The sequence below is a fragment of the Macaca thibetana genome, chromosome 7, assembly GCF_024542745.1.
Source record: "Macaca thibetana thibetana isolate TM-01 chromosome 7, ASM2454274v1, whole genome shotgun sequence".
Lineage (NCBI taxonomy): Eukaryota > Metazoa > Chordata > Mammalia > Primates > Cercopithecidae > Macaca > Macaca thibetana.
In genome coordinates, this window is record NC_065584.1 from 68,664,465 (window position 1) to 68,688,178 (window position 23,714).

The 23,714-nt window shown below is 40.1% G+C and overlaps 1 protein-coding gene across 4 annotated transcripts; it reads right to left on the bottom strand.

The window, feature by feature from the left end:
- Positions 1-786: 786 nt before the first annotated feature.
- Positions 787-23,660, bottom strand: GEMIN2 (gem nuclear organelle associated protein 2). Of its 4 annotated transcripts, XM_050798970.1 has the most exons (10): positions 23,448-23,656; positions 23,009-23,093; positions 19,533-19,622; positions 19,037-19,096; positions 15,167-15,280; positions 12,325-12,369; positions 9,019-9,087; positions 5,541-5,651; positions 3,951-4,009; positions 787-1,191 (listed from the first exon to the last, which is right to left on the bottom strand). In XM_050798970.1, exons 1-10 carry the CDS (start codon positions 23,582-23,584, stop codon positions 1,152-1,154), a joined length of 810 nt encoding a protein of 269 aa, XP_050654927.1. In that variant the 5' UTR covers positions 23,585-23,656; the 3' UTR covers positions 787-1,151. The 4 variants fall into 4 exon arrangements, with proteins under 4 accessions (XP_050654927.1, XP_050654928.1, XP_050654929.1 ...); XM_050798971.1 differs by lacking the exon at positions 9,019-9,087 and having other exon boundaries at positions 23,448-23,655; XM_050798972.1 differs by lacking the exon at positions 3,951-4,009 and having other exon boundaries at positions 23,448-23,655.
- Positions 23,661-23,714: the final 54 nt, after the last annotated feature.

The following is a 23,714-nucleotide window of genomic DNA, read 5'->3' on the forward strand; positions in this document are numbered from 1 at the left end:
TTTTTGTCTTCAATACAGCAGTCACATTGGCTTGAACTGCAATGGCCATCTTATTTCCATGACGGAAAGGCTAAAGGAATCTGAGACCTTGATATCACTGAGTCACTAAACCAATGCCAGTGGCCAGCTCCTTTAGACTTCTTGTTATCTGAGAAAAATAAACCCCTATTTGAAGAACCATTGCCACTTGGATCTTTTGTGTTACTTAAAGCAGAAAACATTCCTACCTGATACAGAAATAGATAAATTATAAGTGATATAAACAAATTAAAACAGTTGACCTGTTAGAGTATTTTTGAAAATGACTTGTTAGATAAAGTTCTGTTTGTGCAATAAAGCATTTAAAAATAAAAGTATTGAGGCCAGGCATGGTGGCTCATGCCTATAATCCCAGCACCTTGGGAGGCTGAGGCGGGCGGATCACCTGAGGTCAGGAGTTTGAGAGCAGCCTGGTCAACATGGTGAAACCCTGTTTCTACACAAAACTTAGCCAGGTGTGGTGGCGGGTGCCCGTAGACTCAGCTACTCAGGAGCCTGGGGCAGGAGAATCACTAATCACTTGAACCTGGGAGGCAGAGGTTGCAGGGAGCTGAGATCCTGCCACTGCACTCCAGCCTGGGTGACAGAGTGAGACTCCGTCTCGAAAAAAAAAAAAAGTACTGTTTGATTAATTTTATTGCTGACTATGAACACATTTGCCATTTAATCCAGATTATTTTAATTCTGATGCTAAGGCCATCCATTGTCTTTTGTTAGGACTCAAATAAAATTTTAGTAACCAAAACATATTTTCAATAAAATTTTCTATGTATATAAAGAAATAACAAAACAACAAAAAACAAAAAAAGAACAAAACAGCACCAAGAACCTATGTAAAATTTCATCATACAATTTCTATGCAAGCTGCTTGATTACAGAAAACTGTTCAAACTGTTTATCAAAAATTGAGTGGGATTTTCCATTGATATTTCAGATATTCAAATCAATACAACCTATATTCTGAGTATCAATCTGAATTGCATAGGTTAAGATGTGAACCCTTCACATAGTGTTGAAGATGTGTTGCAATCTGTACTTGAATTGGCACTGCTTTCCTCAGAGTTAGGCTGCCTTCATGAGAAATATCTTCTATCCCTGAGAGATCAGCTACATCAAGATGGCTCATCAGCTAAATCACGTTGGTCAAAATACCTAGTAAAAAAAAAAACAAAAACAATTTGTGTATAAAGATATTAACTGTAGCACTATTTTTAACAGGCAAAAGACCACAAGCAACCCAAACGTCCATCAATAAGAGACTGGTTAAATAAGCTATGGTATGTTTACACAGTGGAAAATTATGAAGCCATAAAAAGGGAAACAAGGGAAATATACTGCTAAAGTATGAGGAAAATATTTATACTGCTAAAGTATGATTTCCAGGATTTATTAAGTGAAAAAAACGAAGTACAGAACACATTGTTCTGGATGCTACCTACCTTATGTGAGTATGTGTAGGATTGCAAATATACATGTTTGTTTATATTTTTCTTTTCCTTTTTTTTTTTTTTTTTTTTTTTTTTTGAGACAAGGTCTTACTCTGTCACTCAGGCCGGACTGCAGTGGCATGATCCTGGCTCACTGCCCAGACTGGTCTTGAACTCCTGGGCTCAAACAATTCTCCAGCCTCAGTCTCTCAAAGTGCTGGGATTACAGGCATGAGCCACCACACCTGGCCTACTTATACTTTTAAAAAGAAACAATGAATGAAAAGATAAAACAAAAATTAGTAATAAAATGGTTAACTAGAGGAGAAAGAAGAAAAGAGGATAATGAGGATAAAGATGGATGCTAAAATACTCCAAATGTACCCTGAATTACAATTTTAACTTTGGCAAGGTAACTATTTTATGTAATTACAAGATTAAATAAAAAGGAAAATCACTAATCAAATTCTGTCATGGCTCACTGCATTCTTGAACCCCCGGACTCAAGCAGTCCTCCCACCTTGACCTCCCAAAGCACTGGGATTACAGGTGTGAGTCACTGTGCCCGGCTTTCTTTCTTTCTTTTTTTTTTTTTCCCTTTTTTTTTGAGATGGAGTTTCATTCTTGTTGCCCAGGCTGGAGTGCAATGGCATGATCTCGGCTCACTGCAACCTCTGCCTCCCAGGTTCAAGTGATTCTCCTGCCTCAGCATCTTGAGTAGCTGGGATTATAGGCATGCACCACCAGGCCCGGCTAATTTTTTATTTTTAGTAGAGATAGGGTTTCACCATGTTGGCCAGGCTAGTCTTGAACTCCTGACCTCAGATGATCCACCAGCCTCAGCCTCCCAAAGTGGTGGGATTACAGGCATGAGCCACCATGCCCGGTCCTTTTTTCCCTAAACTTTCAAATCTTTATGTCCTCTTTTGTAAAGTGTTACCTTCAGAACCTTTTGTAGTCTAGAAGTTTTTCCATTTTTATCTAACTTTTTGAGGGCAAAAAATACACTTGAATGTTTTTGCTTTCATAATTGCATAGTACTGTAAAATCTCAATTGAGATAGTCAGAAACTATACTTGTCTCAGGTTTCATTAATTACTGGTTTGCTGAGCCACCAATTACTTAACCTTTCTGAATCTGTGTCATTATCTGTAAAAGCAAAAAAATCAAATCCAACAGAGCTGAAAGGAAAAAATTTATTAAAACAAAAACAACAAAAAAACACAACTCTGAGCTGTTGTAAAGAGTAGAGATACTACACATAAAGTAACTAGGGCAATGTTATATCATCCCATTTAACTGCTGCTACCAACACATGAGGCAGGTATTAGCTTCATTTGTGATCAGCATAGTTAAAAGCTTAGCTCCGGAGTCAAAGTTGCCTGGGTTTGGATCCTAACTCTAACACTTGCTAGCTTTGTGACGGTAGTAATGTTATTTAACCTGTCTCTGCCATGGTTTCCTCATCTGTAAGCTGGTAACAGTACCCACCTCAGGAGGATTAAATGGGTTCCTCAATAAGAAAAATGCTTGGCACAAATTGCTCAGTAAATATTAATTATCATCAGCAGCATAATTATTGTAGATCAAGAAACTAGATATTGAATATGTGAAAATATGGAAACAAGATTACTTGCCTTCCCGATATTTAAGTATATTATAAAGCTTTAAAAAGGTACTGGCATTGGAATAAAAACACTGATCTATGGAACAAAAATATGTCCAGGAGGAGACCTAAAATAAATATGTGTGTGTTTTATTGCCTGGCCAATATGGTGAAACCCCATCTCCACAAAAATACAAAAATTATTTTTTTGCATGGTGGTGGGTGCCTGTAATCCCAGCTACTTGGGGGGCTGAGGCGGGAGAATCGCTTGAACCTGGGAGGTGAAGGTTGTAGTGAGCTGAGATGGTGCCATTGCACTCCAGGCTGGGCAAAAGAGTGAGACTCTGTCTCAAAACAAAACAACAAAAAAAGTTTTCAAATAAATTCCAAGAAGAATTTCTATGTAAGAAATGAAATCAAACAGATACTAAATAAAAATACGCCACAACTGAAAATGAACACAGGACACAGGCAATTAAAAAAAAAAAATGCAGGCTGAGTGCAGTGGCTTTACGCCTGTAATCCCAGCACTTTGGGAGGTTTAGGTGTGAAGATCGCTTGAGCCCAGGAGTTTTGAGACCAGCCTGGGCAACATAGTGAGACCCTGTCTCTACAAACAATTTTTTTAATTAGCTGGGTGTGGTAGTGCTTGATTGTGGTCCTAGCTACTCAGGAGGCTGAGGTGGGAGGATTGCTGGAGCCCAGGAAGTTAAAGCTGTAGTGAGCTGTGATTGTGCCACTGCACCCTAACTATAGCAACAGAGGGAGACCCGGTCTCAATAAAAACAAACAAACAAAAAACAAATGTAATAAATACATCCTACCCTCACTGACCTCACTGATATACAAATAACAAAAAAGCCAAGGATTAACTATACCTGCTAACCAAGCAGATTAATAAATTCAAAGCAGGAACCCTCTCATCATCTTTGCTATCCTAAAAAAAAAAAAAAAAAAAGAAAAATTTAAATATTGTCTGTTCCTATTATTTTTGAAATAAATTTCCTATGAAGATGTAAAACATGAAACATGAAAACTTTATTATATGACAGTAATCATCATGTGGAAACAGGAGCCCTCAAAGAAAAAGGAGAAAACTGTGGAGTTAATGATTCCTTGAGAAACATCTAAGACTATCTTTTAAATCAAGATTCTGAATAGGGGAAAAAAAAAAAAAGTTGAGGAATCTAAGGGGGATAACTTGGGGGAAATTTTTCCCTGGTTCCTACTAGAGGAACAATAAGAATCCTATGTCTTAACTGTACAGTGATGAATATATATATATATTCATATATGTATCATATATTAATATGTAATACATAATATATATTGTGCCTTAACTATAGTGAATATATATTCATATATAATAAATATATATTAAAATAATACATCTATGAATATATATATTCATCACTGCAGTCAAGACACAGGATTCTTGTTTCTATGTAATGCATACAATATATGTGAGGATATATAGAATATATATGTGTATATATAATGTATATATATTCATCACTGTATAGTCAAGACACAGGATTCTTATTGTTCTTATATGTATTCATTACTGAATATATATATGCCAGGCGTGATAGCTCATGCCTGTAATCCCAGCACTTTGGGAGGCTGACATGGGTAGATCACCTGAGGTCAGCAGTTCGAGACCAGCCTGGCCAACATGGTGAAACCATGTCTCTACTGAAAATACAAAAATTAGCCAGGCATGGTGGTGGGCGCCTGTAATCTCAGCTACTCCAGGGGCTGAGGCAGGAGAATCGCTTGAACCTGGGAAGTGGAGGTTGCAGTGAGCTGAGACCGCACCATTGTACTCCAGCCTCGGTGACAGAGCGAGACTCCATCTCAAAAAAAAAAAAAATGGCTGAAGCTACAGCAGCCATCTTGGATCATGAGATAAGCATGAGGATGAAAGCCACATATGACAAAACTCAAAGGTCTAGGTTACTGCCATCTTAGTAAAAATCTAATTTTTTTACCTACTTTTTTTTTGGAGACAGAGTCTCACTCTGTTATCCAGGCTGGAGTGCAGTGGTGCGATCTCAGCTCACTGCAACCTCCGCCTCCTGGGTTCAAACAATTCTCCTGCCTCAACCTCCTGAGTAGCTAGGATGACAAGCACCCACCACCACGCCCGGCTAAATTTTGTATTTTTAGTAGAGATGGGGTTTCACCATGTTGGCCAGGTTGGTCTCAAACTCCTGACCTCAGGTGATCCACCCACCTCAGCCTCCCAAAGTGCTGGGACTACAGGTATGAGCCACCACACCCAGCCCAGACTTTCTTTATGTCAGAAAACATTTCCATATTATTTAAGCTACTATTATTTTGGGCTTTACAAATCTAATTGCAACCAATAAAATATTCCATGTGTTTTCTTATTTCACTGAACTCCTTCTTTACCACCATATAAATTGGTGGGTGCTTTTAATTTTAAACAGTAAGTTGCAACTTACCACTAAGAGCCTCACTTCGGAGCACCTTCTTGCAAGCTGCCGAATCAGTGAATGAGCCTCAGGTAATAAAGGTTTTTCAAGACAAGCCAATAAAGCATAAAGCCATCTGCCCTAAAAAAAAAATTCAAAAAAGTAACATTTAGACAAATACTGAACCAGAAGTTTATTTTTTAAATGTCCAATGTTATGCCTGATTATCTGCTATGAATAAATTCATAGAACATTTAACTATATTATATTTGGGTATAGATAACAAAGCCTCATTTGGAGAGCCAGGTGTTATCTCTTGTATCCTATAATTACAGACACAGGACACTGGATACCTCAAAATATTCCCTGATCTCCAAAGAGTTTGTTTCAGATATTCCTTATGACAGGAAGTTCTCATTTGTAAGCAGAAAACTACATTAAGATGAATATAAATACTTGAAAAAAATTAAGATTTTTTCTTTGTTCTGTATGGACAGATATATAAATCATTTTATAATTGTATAATTTTGTCCTCTGGGGACATACAAACTATACCACAGATGAAATAATCTTTTGACACTTCTATAAATACTATTACAGGCTGAATGTATCCTCACTCCCTTTTAAAATGGGGTTTTCAGTTACAAAATGAACACATATTTGATGCAGAAAAACTGTGAAGAATACCACAAGGACAAGAAAAAACAAACCTGCAATCCCAACATTCCGGATAAAACTTTGACTCACTTTTAAAATGTTCTTGTTTTTCCTATTTGTATGTATGACTTTCTTTTTTTTTTGAGACGGAGTTTCGCTCTTGTTGCCCAGGCTGGAGTGCAATGGTGTGATCTCGGCTCACTGCAACCTCCGCCTCCTGGGTCCTGTCTCAGCATCCCAAGTACCTGGAATTACAGGCATGCACCACCACACCCGGCTAATTTTGTATTTTTAATAGAGATGAGGTTTCACCGTGTTGTTCAGGCTGGTCTCGAACTCCTGACCTCAAGTGATCCGCTTGCCTCAGCCTCCCAAAGTGGTAGGATTACAGGCGTGAGCCACTGTGCCCGGCTGTACAACTGTTTTCAATACAGTTTCATCAGTTGTAATATCATCTTGTAGCCATCTTTTTTATTTATAATACATAATAAAATGTTTACCATGTTGTTTTTGTCTTTTTTTTTTTTTTTTTGAGATGGAGTCTCACTCTGCCACCCAGGCTGGAGTGCAGTGGTGCCATCTCGGCTCACTGTAACCTATGCCTCCCAGGTTCAAGGAATCCCCCTGCCTCAGCCTCCTGCGTAGCTGGGACAACAGGTGACTGCCACCATGCCCAGCTAATTTTTGTATTTTTAGTAGAGATGGGGGTTTCACCATGTTGGCCAGGCTGGTGTCAAACTCCTGACCTCAAGTGATCCACCTGCCTCAGCCTCCCTAAGTGCTGGAATTGAAGGAGTGAGCCACCCCACTCAGCCATCCCATGTAGTTAAATGGGATTAACAAGGGAATGTTAAGTGTCTGGTTGAGAGTATTTAATAACATCTCCTTGTTTAATCTCATTTAACAACATGGAGAAAGTTTATTAAGTATTGCAAGTAAAATGGTGACAAAGGGTATGTATATTCATCAAGGTTTTTCAGATATGATCACCGGATTGTATCCTGGAAAGGTTATACCAAATTTGTATTTCCACCAGTACTATATACAACTTCATTTATTCTGAGCAACATATAACTTTGGGGAAACCTAAAAAATATTAGGACAAAATTTAAATAGCAATTTATACAACACACTAAGATGGTTTCCTCGGGCAAACCCAAATCAATAGTTAAGACTTTCTTACACAAGAAGATTCAAATCCAGGTTTCTTTTGCAAATTGTGGAATTCTTTTTCTATAAAAAAAAAATTATATGTTTCAACTTGACTCAAATTTTAAGGGATACATTTACTATGTAAAGCTAGCATTCGGATATTAAATATTCTCTACACTTGTCTGCAACAAGATAAGGAGTTTGTACCTTGTACCAGGATATATATCAACTCTTTCATTGACTTTTTCTCAAAGTAAGACTTTCTCAATGAAGGAAGTAGTATATTGATTTACATTCTAGTGTTTGACTACAAACAAGCATAGTTCAGATTATACATATATATATATATACACACACACACACACATATATAAATGTAAACATTGGCTGGGCACAGTGGCTCACGCCTGTACTCCCAGCACTTTGAGAGGTGGAGATGGGCAGATCACCTGAGGTCACGAGTTCAAGACCAGTCTGGCCAACATGGAGAAAGCCTGTCTCTACAAAAATACAAAAATTAGCCGGGTATAGTGGCAGGCACCTGTAATCCCAGCTACTTGGAAGGCTGAGGCAGGAGAATCGCTTGAAACCAGGAGGCAGAGGCTGCAGTGAGCCAAGATCGCGCCAATGTACTCCAGCCTGGGCGACAGAGGGAGATTCCATCTCAAAACAAACAAATAAATAAAAAATAAATAAATACTGTAGCATCATATCTCATATATAAGTATAGTCATGCGTCACTTAATGAAGGGGGATATATTCGGAGAAATGTGTTGTTAGGTGATTTTTGTCCCTGGATTAACATCACAGAGTGTACTTACACAAACCTAGATGGTATAGTCTACTATACACCTAGACTATATTGCATAGCCAATTGCGCCTAGGCTACAAACTTATATAGCACATTACTGTACTGAATACTGTAGGCAACTGTAACATAATGGTAAACATTTGTGCATCCAAAAAAACCATATATTTTTTAAGATAGGGTGTCACTCTGTCACTCAGGCTAGAGTGCAGTGGCACAATCATAGCTCACTGCAGCCTCAACCTCCCTGGCCTTAGGTGATTCTCCTGCCTCAGCCTCCCTAGTAGTTGGGATTACAGGCATGAGCCACTGTGCCTGGCCACATCTAAACATATTTAAACACTGGAAAGGAGCCGGGTTCAGTGGCTCATACTTGTAATCCAAACAGTTTGGGAGGCCAAGATGGGAGGAACACTTAAGCCTAGGAGTTTGAGATCAGCCTGGGGAACATAGTGAGACCTCATCTCTATTTAAAAAACACAAAAGTCCACGCATGGTGGCTCATGCCTGTAATTCCCAGCATTTTGGGAGGCCGAGGAGGATCATTTGGACTAAGTTCAAGACCAGCCTGGGCAACATAGTGAGAGCTTGTCTCTAGTTTAAAAAAAAAAAAAAAAGCTGGGCGTGGCTGTGTGCACCTGTAGTACCAGCTACTCAGGAGGTTGAGGCAGGAGGATTGCTTGAGCTGGGGAGATCAAGGTTGCAGTGAGCTATGATTGCAATACTGCACTCTGGGTAACAGAGCGAGATCTTGTCTCAAAAAAAAAAAAAAAAGTGCAGTAAAAATACGATATTATAATCCTATGGTAGCACCACTGTATATGTGGCTCATAGTTGACCCAAAACATCTAATTTTTGCCTACATTATGAAAAGAAAAACATGCAATACTACCAATTCCGGAGTAAAGTCTCTTTCTCCAAACCAATTACTCAGATATTCCAAGACACTAGTTACTGTTGCCTAAAAAAAAGGAGGGGGTGGAGAAGAGTTGTATTAATAATAAAACACAAATTGAACATGAGTTTCATTAAGTTTCTTTAGAAAGCAACTCCGATGTTAAAAATGGCCTCATTCTTTAAATTTTCAAAGAAAGCTAATTCTTTTGACTCTAATTAGTTTGATTAGATGGCTTATCCCATGAGGCTTTTTTTTTTTTTTGAGATGGAGTCTCCCTCTGTTGCCCAGGCTGGAGTGTAGTGGCGCGATCTTGGCTCACTGCAATCTCCACCTCCTGGGTTCAAGCAATTCTCCTGCCTGAGCCTCCTGAGTAGCTAGGATTACATGCGTGCGCCACCATGTCTGGCTAATTTTTGTATTTTTAGTAGAGACGGGGTTTCTCCATGTTGGTCAGACTGGTCTGGAACTCCCGACCTCAGGTGATCCGCCTGCCTCAGCCTCCCAAAGTGCTGGGATCACAGGTGTGAGCCACGGCACCTGGCTCCAGTGAGGCTTTTAAAACAAATATTTTCACACTTTCAAATATCAACTAACACCTTGGTTTAAATCCCAGGATTTAGTTTGTAACTATTAATAATTTAGTTTGTAACTACTTGAAAGACTTCACAAGGTTAAAAAAAAAATGTATTTGTGGCCAGGCTCAGTGGCTCATGCCAGTAATCTCAGCACTTTGGGAGGCCGAGGCAGGTGGATCACTTGAGGTCAGTTTGAGACCAGCCTGGCCAACATGATGAAACCCTGTCTCTACTAAAAATACAACAATTAGCCGGGCGTGGTGGTGAGTGAATGTAGTCCGAGCTACTCGCGAGGCTGAGGCCGGGGAATCCCTTGAACCCGGGAGGCGGAGGTTGCAGTGAGCCGAGTCTGTGCCACTGCGCTCCAGCCTGGGTAACAGAGTGAGACTCTGTCTCAAAAAAAAAAAAAAAAAAAAAAAAAAAAAAGGCCTGTTACAATGGCACACCTGAGGCGAGGAGTTTGAGACCAGCCTGGCCAACATGGCAAAACCCCATCTCTACTAAAAATACAAAAATTAGCCAGCCATGGTGGCAGGCATCTGTAATCCCAGCTACTCGGGAGGCTGAAACAGGAGAACTGCTTGAACCCAGGAGGTGGAGGTTGCAGTGAGCTGAGATCCCGCCACTTCACTCCAGCCTGGGCAAAAGAGCGACACTCTGTCTCAAAAAAAAGATGTATCTATAAAAATACCATCAGTTGGCCAGGCGTGGTGGCTCACGCCTGTAATACCAGCACTTTTGGAGGCCGAGGCAGGTGGATCACGAGGTCAGGAAATCGAGACCATCCTGGCCAACATGGTAAAACCCTGTCTCTACTAATATTCAAAAAATAGCTGGGCATGTGGTGTGCATCTGTAGTCCTAGCTACTAGGGAGGTTGAGGCAGGGGAATTGCTTGAACCCGGGAGGTGGAGGTTGCAGTGAGCCGAGATCGTGCCACTGCACTCCAGCCTGGCGACAGAGAAAGACTCCGTCTCAAAAAAAACAAACCATTAGTTTATTTCCAAATCCAAATTAAATCAAAGTACACATCTGAAGAAAAAATTAGCTGGAGAAAGATGTTTTTAAACTATACAGATGGATTTATCAAACTCTTGAAAATATTCTCTGGTTTATTCAAATACAGTTGATGGTTACAACAAAAATGACACTGATGGACTTTAGTATGACTGCTACAATATCTTAATGCAAATGATTAAGTAAAACTGTCAACCTGTGTATTATTTCCAATAGAATATAGCCCACAAAAAAAATATGGCCAACAGGCTGGGCCCAGTGGTTCACACCTGTATTCCCAGCACTTTGGGAGGCTGAGGTATGGGGATAGCTTGAGCTCAGGAGTTCCAGACCAGCCTGGGCAACACAGTGAGACCTGTCTCTACCAAAAATAAACAAACAAAATTAGCCAGGCATGGTAGCACATGCCTGTGGTCCCAGCTACCAGGAGGCTGAGGTGGGAGGATTGCCTGACCCCCAGAGTACAAGACTGCAGTGAGCTAAGATCACACCACTGTACTCCAGCATGGGCAACAGAATGAGACCCTGCCAAAAAAAAAAAAAAAAAAAAAAAAAAAAGGCTTCCAAAGGTACCCAATGCTATGTGAAGATAAAATTAAATTTTTATTTGCTTTTAAAATGAGTAATAGAGTCCTTGCTCCTAAAACACTAAAGAACCAAACTCCATAATTCTCCCCTTTTGGTCCAAGAAATTATGTATCTTTTTTTTTTTTTTTTTTTTTTTTTTTTTGAGAGTCTCGTCCTGTTGCCCAGGCTGGAGTGCAATGGCGCAATCTTGGCTCACTGCAACCTCCACCTCCCAGGTTCAAGCGATTCTCCTGCCTCAGCCTCCCGAGTAGCTGGGATTACAGGTGTGCGCCTCCACGCCCAGCTAATTTTTGTATTTTTAGTAGAGACAGGGTTTCACTATGTTGGCCAGTCTGGTCTCAAACTCCTGACCTCATGATCTACCCACCTCAGCCCCACAAAGTGCTGGGATTACAGGAGTGAGCCACTGGGCCCAGCCCATATTTCAATCTTAATAGAATGTACAGGACATCTAGAACTAGAAATAGCAATCTAACCTTAGTACAGATGCCCCTGAACTTGCAATGGGGTTATGTGCTGATAAACACATTGTAAAGTTGAAAATTCCTAAATTGGCTGGGCATGGTGGCTCATGCCTGTAATCCCAGTGCTTTGGGAGGCCAAGGTGGGCGGATCACTTGAGGCCAGGAGTTCGAGACCAACGTGGCCAACATGGTAAAACCCTGTCTCTACTAAAAATACAAAAATTAGCCAGGCATGGTGGAGAAAAAAAAAAAATCCTAAACTGAACCATTGTAAGTCAGGGACCTTGTATTTAATTCAAATCCCAGAATCTAAGATTTATAACTGATATCTACAGAAATTAATACTCTAGCACCATGATTAAGACAGAGCATGAGCTCTGGAGTTAGATCTACCTGGCACTGAATCCCAGTACTGCCATTTACTTGCTGAAAAACCACCTGCAAGTTACTTAACCTCAAATGCAGTTTCCTCATCTATAAAAAGTAGATATCAACAACTCCCCATAGAGGGTTGTAGTAAGGATTAAATAAGAACCATTACAGAGCTTAGGACAAAGTCTTGCATACTATAAGAATTCAGTAAATGTATTAATAATTCAAATACTTTCACACACAATGCAAATGAAATAATGCATATATCTTTATTATTAATTTTACCTGATTCATTCTGCTAACAATACTAAGCAAGGGAGGAAAACCAATCTGAAAGAAAAAATGAGACTGAAATTTACTAAATGGTATTATAAAGAAAAGCTTCTTTTTTTTTTTCCCCCAAACTGGTGAATTTCTTGCCACACTGTTGTTTAGAAACAAAGAACAAATAAAAGAAAATTCTTTCGTTGTCCATTACAGTAAGACATTCCGGAAACTACTATGTTGGTAATGTGGAAGAAAATAATGTCTTAAAATTTGAATATGTAATTTTTTTTTTTTTAACATGAGGTCTCACTCTGTCACCCAGACTGGAGTGTGGTGGCGCGATCTTGGCTCACTGCAACCTCCGCTTCCTGGGCTCAAGTGATGCTCCCACCTCAGCCTCACTAGTAGCTAGGGCCACAGGTGCATGTCACCATGCCCACCTAATTTTTTTGTATTTTTGGTAGAGATGACATTTTGCCATGTTGCCCAGGTTTGTCTGGAACTCCTGAGCTCAAGTGATCTAACTGCCAGGGCCTCCCAAAGTGCTGTGATTACAGGCATGAGCCACCTCACCTGGCCTGAATATGTAAATTTTTAAATAAAGTATGATTTAGTAACTAAAATGTTAAAGACTAAAATTTTGTTAAATGATAGTACTTGAAAAAACTAACTTATTAAGTATATTCAATAAAACCGTAACATATTGATGACATTAATATGTTGTACACACCATTTCAAAATCTTCAGCTAAAGCTAACATTTTCAAGAATTAAGGACATTTGAATTAGAATGACATTTTTCAAACCTAATTTGATTCAATTTTTAAAAGTCTACTTTGGAGTCTGAGGCTGTGATTCCTAATTATTAAAATACCACTGATTTGTGAGAAACTTAAGAGGATATACATTAAACGCTTACTTTCTTAAGGGTTTTTTTAAACACGGTGTATTTTATTAGTATGTATTCTCTGAAAGTAAGCTAAATAAGTAAGTTTTATTTCCTTATTAAATTAAAAACCATTTTTGGCCAGCCATGGTGGCTCATGCCTATAATCCCAGCAGGAGGATTACCTAAGCCCAGGAGTTCCAGGCCAACCTGGCAACATGGCGAAAACTTCTCTCTACAAAAATTTTTTTAGAAAAATTAAAAATTTTTATCTTAAAAAATTAAAAAATTTATTGCTACAAAAAATTTAAATATTAGCTGGGTGTGGTGGTGGGTGCGTGCTGCCCCTGCTACGTGGAAGGCTGACGTGGGACGATTGCTTGAGCCCAGAAGGTTGAAGCTGTAATGAGTCATGACTGCACTACTGTACTCCAGCCTGGATGACAGAAGACCCTGTCCCAAAAAAAAAAAAAAAAAAAAATATATATATATATATAAACTATTTTTGAAATGTAGCATATATTAAGGATATCATCCAAAAGATCAATTGGTTACATAGAAAGTGTATCAAATTAACTTCCCTAAGATGAGTCTATTTACACTACTGTACCACGTCTAAGAGTGCTTGTTTTCCCAGCTCTTGTCAATATGGTGTATCAAACTTTCATTGCCAATATGTTACCTGAAAAATAGCACCTTGGCATAGTTATGTTATACTTCTATTACAAGTGATTTTTGGCATCTTGTCAAATAAGAATAATTTTATTTCCTTTCTGTGAGGTATCTATATCCTTTGGCTGTTTTTTCTTGGGCAGGGGAGGGGTGATTCTTGGTCTTTTTATTGATTCTTGGGGCTCTTTACATTTTTGGGAAAAATTAGTTTTAAATGGGAAAAACACAATGTGGCACCATATAGCAAATAATAAATACCTGTTGAACTGAAGAGAACGACATGCTATAGGGAGTAAGCGCTAATGCAGAGGCATACACTGGATTTTAAAGGAACACCTGCAAACTTGGGGGCAGGTAAATCCTGAAGGACAATGAGTTGGCTACATAACTTATGACTACAGCCACGTGAATTTAAAGATATCCTTAAAATTTCATCTTTAGAATATATTATTTACTTTTTTACAGGCCCATGAAATGATATTATGTGATTATGCATTTTAAAGCACCTAATTGTGTCAATTTCCATTTTTTCCCTGGCTACTCATAACACTGTTTGCCTGATGCCTCGTCATTTTAAAACACCCTGAATCTTATCCAACTCATAAAATGATTACCAAGTCAAACATAAGGGATATGAAGCCAACCTAAAAAAAGTCACAGTAGCCGGGCGCGGTGGCTCAAGCCTGTAATCCCAGCACTTTGGGAGGCCGAGACGGGTGGATCACGAGGTCAGGAGATCGAGACCATCCTGGCTAACACAGTGAAACCCCGTCTCTACTAAAAAATACAAAAAAAAAAAACTAGCCGGGCGAGGTGGCGGGCGCCTGTAGTCCCAGCTACTCGGGAGGCTGAGGCAGGAGAATGGCCTGAACCCGGGAGGCGGAGCTTGCAGTGAGCTGAGATCCGGCCACTGCACTCCAGCAAGGGGGACAGAGTGAGACTCCGTCTCAAAAAAAAAAAAAAAAAAAAAAAAAAAAAAAAAAAAAGTCACAGTAAACTGTTTCAGAAACTAAGCTGCTTTGTTAGGTTGAAGAGCTAATAAACTAAGTCTGGGTTGCCAAACATTTTCTATCAAGAGTTAGACAGCAAATATTTTAGGCTTTGCAGGCCACATAAAGTCTCAGCCACATATTATTTGTTTCTTTTTTACAACTCTTTAAAAACCTAAAAACAATCCTTAGCTCATGGATATAAAAAGGCCATGAACTGGACTTGGCCCAGGGTAGAGTTTGCTGACCCCTTATATTAAGTGATGCACCAAAATTAAAACGCTTTTTGTTCTGTTTATCCACACAGCCCTTACTTGTACATAATCTATTCCAGGACTTTCATTTGTGGCTGGTCCAACAGCCCCGTCAGCACATAACTTTTCACCCAGACAAAATTTCTTCCAGCCTTCTTCATCTTCAGATTTTGGCTAAAAGAAAAAAAAGAAAACTGATTTATTCCTGTGTATTAATTTTTACACTGAACAGTAAAAAAAAAAAAAGAAGGCCTTCCATATTCCCATTACCTCAACCCAAAGATAGGGTGCCAGTTATGGGGAGAATCTCTGTCCCCAAAATTTGTATGTTAAAACCCTAAACTCCAGTACCTCAGAATGTGACTGTATTTGGAGATAGGGCCTTTAAAGAAGTGATTAATTTAAATTGAGGCCATTAGGGTGAGCCCTAATCCAATCTTACTAGTGTCCTTTTAAGAGGAAATTTGGACTCACAAAGAGACACCAGGGACTCCCACACATAGAGGAAAGACCACGTGAGAAGACATGGTGAAAGTGGCCCTATGCAAGCCAAGGAGAAAAGCCTCAGAAGAGACCAAAATGAGGCCGGGTGTGGTGGTTCATGCCTGTAATCCCAGCACTTTGGGAGGCTGAGGCAGGCGGATCACATGAAGTCAGGAGTTCAAGACCAGCCTGGCCAACATGGCGAAACCCCACCTCTACTAAAAATACACACAAAAAAATTAGCCGGATGTGGTGGCACACACCTGTAATCCCAGCTACCCAGAGGCTGAGGCAGGAGAATCGTTTGAACCCGAGAGGCGGAGGCTGCAGTGAGCCGAGATTGTGTCATTGCACTCTAGCCTGGGCAACAAGAGCGAAACTCTGCCTCAAAAAAAAAAAAAAAAGAGAGACCAACCTTGCTGCCACCTTGTTCTTGGACTTTCAGCCTTCAAGACTGTGAGAAAATAAATACATTTCTGTGGTTTAAACCACCTAGTCTGTTATGGCAGCCCTGACAAACATAGTGCCTAAGTGGCTACAAAATATGTGGGATATGTTGCTTTTTCTTATTATTACATTTTTTGAGACAGGGTCTTGCTATGTCGCCCAAGTTGGAGTGCAGAAGTGTGATTACAGTTCATTGCAGCCTGAATCTCCTGGGCTCAAACAATTCTGCCACCTCAGCCTCTTGAGTAGCTGGGACTACAGGCACGCGCCACCATGCCTGATAATTTTTAATTTTTTTTTGTAGAGATAGTTGTCTCACTATGTTGCCCAGACTGGTCTCAAACTCCCGGCCTCAAGCAATTCTTCTGCTTTGGCTTCCCAAAGTGCTGGGATTACAAGTGTGAGCAACAGTGCCCAGCCAAGATGTGTTTAGTTTGGACAAGACTTTAATGGACACTGACAGAAAAGGGTGTGTCCAAAAGAGGATGATAAAGACAGCAATAAGTATGGAGGAAAAATGCACCAAGAATGCTTGATAGAATGAAGGATGTTTATCCCATGTAAAGAGATGTGATTACATATTTCACATATCTGAAGGGCTGTCCAATCAAAGAAGAAACAGATCTACTCATGCTGCCAGACAGAAAATTCAGGACTAGTTGGGAGAAGCATTCAGCTCAATATAACCTTCTTAACAAAACAACTTTTATTTGTACATATCACCTTGCACATTACTCTGCATAGGTGTATTATCCCCACCCAGGGATAAGTAGCTTTCATTAAATCCTTAGGATGAATCATCTGAGGTCAGGAGTTCGAGACTAGCCTGGCAATCTGGTGAAACCCCATCTCTCCTAAAAATAGAAAAATTAGCTGGGTGTAGTGGCGGGTGCCTGTAATCCCAGCTACTTGGGAGGCTGAGGCAGGAGAACTGCTTGAACTCGAGAGGCAGAAGTTGCAGTGAGCCAAGATTGTGCCATAGCACTCCAGACTGGGCAATGAGAGCAAAACTCCATCTCAAAAAAATAAATAAAATAAAAAATAAAATAAAATAAAACCTCATGATGAACATGAGACCACTACAAAGTTAAACCCTATTGTCTTGTCTTGGAATAAGGTATCTACTTTTTCCTATCATTCCATCAGGTCAGAAACTGTTTCTGTTTCAGTTAGTACTCAATATCCTAATTATTAAATATAGTACATGCTTATATATCAATTAATAAACAAATGTTTATGTTTTCACACAGTTGCCATCAGAGTGTACTTTATTTTTTAAATAATTTAAATAGAGACAGGGTTTTGCCATGTTGCCCAGGCTGGTCTTGAACTCCTGAGCTCAGGTGATCTGCCTGCCTCCGCCTCTCAAAGTGCTGGGATTACAGGCATGAACCACTGTGCCTGGCTCAGAGTGTACTTTAATATTCCACTGTTCTGACGGACCATAGTTTACTGAAGCAATTATGTTAGGTCATTTCCATTTTTGACAAAATTTTATCAAGTCATGTTACTGATGTGGCTTCTTTTTTAGATAGTGGACATGTACCCAAAAGCCCTTCCACTAAGTGAGAAAAAAATATATTTACCTACCTAGCCCTGTCCCAACTACATACATACATCCTTGGTACTAGGAAGGCACCATTGCCTAGTCAAAGGCACACAGGCTTTAGAGACAGACCAACTTGGGTTTGAACCCTAAGCATACCTTTTGTGTGTTTATGTGCCCATGCTTCTTTGATAGAAGAACTAGCTATACCTTTTGCGAGTTAAGTGACCTTTGGCAAATGATAAGTTACTTCCCTTCACGCTTTTGCTGGAGCAGAGCTTCCAAATGGTATGCAGAAGCATACAGAGATGCCATATACTGAATCTCTCAGCTTTCGGCTAGTTTCAGGAAGAATATGCAAGCAGTCATTTATTCTAATGTGTCACCATGTAAAAGATATCAGGAAGCACCGCCTAAAGGAAGCTTCTAAAATCTAAAATCTATGAACTACCTGAAACTAAAATTTTGTGCACAGGTGCATTTTTTTTCCCTCTGAACATAAATAGCTTTCATTAGATTCTATGAAGGAATATGAAATCCCCTAAAAGGTTAAAAACTACTGTCCTGAGACAATGTATCATCCTTCCAACTCCTTTTTTCATTTGGTAGTCCTGATATATCTACTAAAGAGCTTAAAATTATATCTAAACTGATAAAATGAAGGACATATGCATGACAATATACATGACAAGTTTCACTTATGTGTCACTGGAATTGTGATGCAGACTCATCACATTAAGCAGAAGCAGAATCCATTCATTCACAAATTCTGCAAACGTGAGTTTACTGCATGCCACCATCACCTCATCAGGAAAATACATTAAGTCTTTATTCAATTTTTTTGTAAATATTGAAAATGTATTTATTTCCTAGAAAGTAAATGTCTAGAAGAATCCTTAAAAACTTGTGGAAGCTTAACAGTCACCTATCCAAATTCCCCCAAGATATTATGAATTAAAATTGACATGAAAGGCTGGGTACAGTAGCTCATGCCTGTAATCCAGCCCTCGGGGAGGCTAGGGCAGGGGGATCACTTGAGCTCAGGAGCAAGAGACCAGCCTGGGTAACACAGGGAGACCTTGTCTCTATAAAAAATTTAAAAAATCAGCTGGGCACGGTGGTACGCGCCTTAAGTTCAACCTACTTGGAAGGCTGAGGTGGGAGGATCACTTGAGCCCAGGAGGTCTAGGCTGCAGTGAGTCATGATTGTGCAACTGCACTCCAGCCTGAGAGATAGAGCAAGATCCTGTCTCAAAAAAAAAAAAAAAAAAAAAAATTGTCATGAAAATCATACTTTCCAGGTTACTAACGTAATGGAATTGTTACTATTAATGGTATATTGAAGAGAATGAAAATAACTGACTAGGCAAGTGAATCTTTAAAGACTGGAAGTAAATATAGATCCTTTCAATCAGGTATGCATCGTACAACTTAAAACTGAGAAACTTACATACCATGGTCACATTACTATCCAACTGTTGTGATTTCCAGTGACTTCTATGTTTGTTCACATTCTAAAGGAAGAAAAGACATTAGACGGTACTCCTCAAAAAATGGATAACTGAAATCAGTTTCTGCACAAAATTGTAACCATCTAAAACTTGGAAAATGGGAAAGGTGGGAGGGGTGAGATATAAAAAACCACATATTAGGTACAGAGTACACTGCTTGGGTGACGAGTGCACCAAAATCTCAGAAATCACCACTAAAGAACTTATCCATGAAACCAAAAACCACCTGTTCCCCAAAACTACTGAAATAAATAGATAAATAAAAATAAACAAAACTTAGAAAATATTTCAAACTGTATGTCTAATGATTATAATAGTTTAGTAATTAATTCATGAATATTCTGTATACTTTAGGATCATAAATTTTATTTTTCCAGCTACAGTCTAAGAACAGAAATAAATCCAACAGGGGCTTAATCAGATTAAATATGACACTTACCTGTCGAACAGTTGAAAACTGTGCCACTTGTTGCTGTTGCCATTGAAGTGTTGGGGAATAACCTTCAGGGGCGGGTTGGCATCCTGAAAGCTAGAGATCAAGTTCACAAATATTAGGATCAACAGTAGTGTCAAAACTAGAATCTCATGCCTCTGCAAAGCAAAATAAAACCAAGATAAAGTATATAATAAAGATTATACAAAGGCCGGGCATGGTGGCTCACGCCTGTAATCCCAGCACTTTGGGAGGCCAAGACAGGCGGATCACAAGGTCAGGAGATCAAGACCATCCTGGTTAACACGGTGAAACCCTGTCTCTACTGAAAATACAAAAAAATTAGCCGGGCATAGTGGTGGGCGCCTGTAGTCCCAGCTACTCAGGAGAATGGCGTGAACCCAGGAGGCGGCGCTTGCAGTGAGCCAAGATGGTGCCACTGCACTCCAGCCTGGGCGACTGAGTGAGACTCCGTCTCAAAAAAAAAAAAAAAAAAAAAAAGATTATACAAGAAAATAAACTACTTTTTGCGGATGTAAAAAAGTAGGCATTTCACTTTACTATTTATATTCCAGTTAAAAACATTAGAGAAAGAGTCTTAAGTCACCTTAATCAGAGAAATCTGGAAAGGTTTATAGTTGGAGTGTCTATAAAATCTAAATGACAGGAGCCTGGAGGATATATCTAGTCCTACCTGCCTTTCTAGAATAGCAAAACAGAAACAAAAAGAGAGATATACCCCAAATAAAGAATTCTGGTATGAAATACAGTTAGAGAGAATGAATGAGTTCTCATGTTCAACAGCACAGTAGAGTGACTACAGTTAACAGTAGTTTATTGTATATTTCAAAACAGCTAGAAGATTTGAATGTTCCCAAAACAAAGAAATGATAAATGAGGTGATAGATATCCTAATTACTCTGATTATTATACATTGTATGCATGTTTCAAAATATCACATGTACTCCATAAATATGTACAATTATTATTATTTTGCCCACATGATAAAGCATGAAATTATGTATGATTATTATATATCAATAAAATAAAAAATAAGAACTTTGGTATGGGCAAAATGTACTTAAAGACATTTAACTTTAAATTGCCTACTTCTGTTTTCTTTTTTTGAGACGGAGTTTTGCTCTTGTTGCCCAGGCTGGAGCGCAATGGCGCCATCTCGGCTCACCGCAATCTCTGTCTCCCGGGTTCAAGCAATTCTCCTGCCTCAGCCTCTCGAGTAGCTGGGATTACAGGCGTGTGCCACCACACCCGGCTAATTTTGTATTTTTAGTAGAGACGGGGTTTCTCCATGTTGGTCAGGCTGGTCCTGAACTCCCGAACTCATGTGATCCGCCTGCCTTGGCCTCCCAAAGTGCTGGGATTACAGGCGTGAGCCACTGTCCCCAACCATACTTCTATTTTCTAAAACAGCACGTATAGCCTGAGCAACATATCAAGACCCCGTCTCTACAAAAAATACAATTAGCTGGGCACTGTGGCACATGCCTGTCGTCTCAGCTACTGGGGAGACTGAGGTGGGAGGATGGCTTGAGCCCACGAGCTCGAGGCTGCAGTGAGCTATGATCATGGCACTGTACTCTGGCCTATGCAACAAAGCGAGACCTTGTCTCAATCAATCAATCCATCCATCAAATTAGGTATATTAAGACATTCTGTTCCATTAAATGTCCATCAACTAAAAAATCCTGAAGAGGAATTATAAGAAAAATTATAGTGTCTGAATTAAAATTTCCTGATTACAAATATCAGTTAGAGCAACTACTTTGAACATGAAAAGGAAATTACTATCAACTAGTTAAAATGCCACTCTCCCAGGCACCTGTAGTTCCAGCTACTTGGGAGGCTGAGGCAGGAGAATGGTGTGAACCCAGGAGGCGGAGGTTGCAGTGAGCTGAGATTGCACCACTGCACTCCAGCCTGGGCGACAGAGTGAGACTCAGAGACTCTGTCTCAAAGAAAAAATAAATAAATAAAATAAAATGCCACTCTCCTTTGAGCTTAGGTTAAATAGCACCTCCTTAGAGAGACCTTTGCTGGCCAGGTGTGGTGGCTCACACCTGTAATCCCAGCACTTTAGGAGGTGGAGGCAGGCAGATCACTTCAGGTCAGGAGTTCGAGACCAGCCTGGCCAACGTGGTAAAACCACGTCTCTACTAAAAATACAAAAATTAGCCGGGTGTGGTGGCACACACCTGTAATCCCAGCTACTTAGGAGGCTGAGGCAGGAGAAGCTCTTGAACCTGGGAGGCGGAGGTTGTGATGAACTGAGATCGTGCCACTGTACTCCAGCCTAGGCGAAAAATCGAGACTCAAAAAAAAAAAAAAAGGGAAAAAGAGAGTCCTTTTTGATTCCTCTATCTACAGTAGTTCTGTCATGTATTGATTATTATATATGCTTATTTTCTTCATAGCAATAATCACAATATGTAATTATTTGTTCGCTTGTTTACTCTCTGTCTTCCTCAGGAGAGTATGTAAACTCTACAAGGGTAAGAACCGTTTTTGTCTTATCCTCTGTTGTATTCCCAGGGCCCGGCATTGTACTCTGCTTAATTAAAGATGTGCTGGATAAATGAAAATGTCCAGAGTGTGCACACAGCTATAAAAGTAAGGCCGGGTATGGTGGCTCACACCTGTAATCCCAGCAGTTTGGGAGGCAGAGGTGGGCGAATCACGAGGTCACGAGTTCGAGACCAGACTGACCAACACGGTGAAACCCCGTCTCTACTAAAAATGCAAAAATTAGCCGGGTGTGGTGGCGAGCGCCTGTAATCCCAGTTACTCAGGAGGCTGAGGCAGGGTAATCGCTTGAAACCGGAAGGCAGAGGTTGCAGTGAGCCGAGATCGCACCACTGCATTGCAGCCTGGGCAACAAGAGTGAAACTCTGTCTCCAAAAAAAAAAAAAAAAAAAAAAAAAAAAAAAGTGTAAGACATCTGGGTTTCTATTAAAAAAAGTGAAATTTAGTCAAATTCAGATTAAATTATATTAAACTAAGATTAAACACCAATCCAATAACTGGAAAAAGGTTCCTTAAAAATAAAGGGGTCAGGCGAGGTGGCTCATGCCCGTGATCCCAATGCTTTGGGTGGCAGAGGCGGGAGGATCCCTTGAGGCCAGGAGTTCCAGACCTGCTGGCAACAGAGACTCACTCTCTATAAACAAACAAGCAAAAAGAAAAAAGATAGCATAAGTAACCCATTTAAAGACTCCTTTGAAAGGACTGGATAATGTCCCTGAAGTAAGATGGGCAAGCCTCCACAAAGGCTAGAGTTACAGAAAGCCTCTTTAGAGGCAGTAAATGCCAATTGTGTTTCTGGAGAAAAAAGTACAAGCCAATGTCTAACTTTGCAGCAAGTAGTCAAATCTTACATCATAATTGATACTGTCGGATACTATAGGGAGCGTTAGTCTTTTAATTGGGGGATTGGGGGTAAGCTCCAGACGGTTAATAAAACTCACAGAAATATTCACACTTTGCTTCCTTTTCAACTTCTTTGGGTCAATTTGAGCTACCACAACATCTGGACATTGAGCTGCTTCGATCCTACAAATAAGTAATAAACGCGAGAAATTAAATTTATATTGTGCTTTGCTCAGGTGTAGTAAAACGAGCGATCCACTTCCACAGTTCATTGTGAAATTAGAAAAAAAATTCAGACTTCCAATTGAGGAACTAAACAATATATTTCTGAAATTATCTGGATCGAAAACAAATCTAAGAGCACACATCTTGATACGTGCAATCACGTTCAACAGAAACTCGCCCACGTTAGGATGTAATCCAGAATCCTGAATAGACCCGAACTCGCTAGAGACTGGAACGGGAATAGAGCACCGGGGGCTGTACCCAGGGGCAGCGCAGAAGACCAGCCCACCCGCCCAGGGCCAAATCACTCACTGGACCCGCCTCAGGTATTCCTGAGGCGTCCTCGGGGGTACCGAGGGATCGAAACCTTCCGTCAAGTCGCAGGGCTCTACCGGCAATAGCCGAGGCATCAACTCTTCCACTGCGGACTCCGCTGGTACCCACGCCATGGTTTTCAAACCAGCCAGTTCCGCTCAGCGCTTGCACCCATTCTAGGTCACAGCGCAGGCGCACAAGTAGACACCTTAGGCGCGGAGCTGAGCAAGCGGCAGTTTAGGGAGCGTTAACTGCGCATGAACA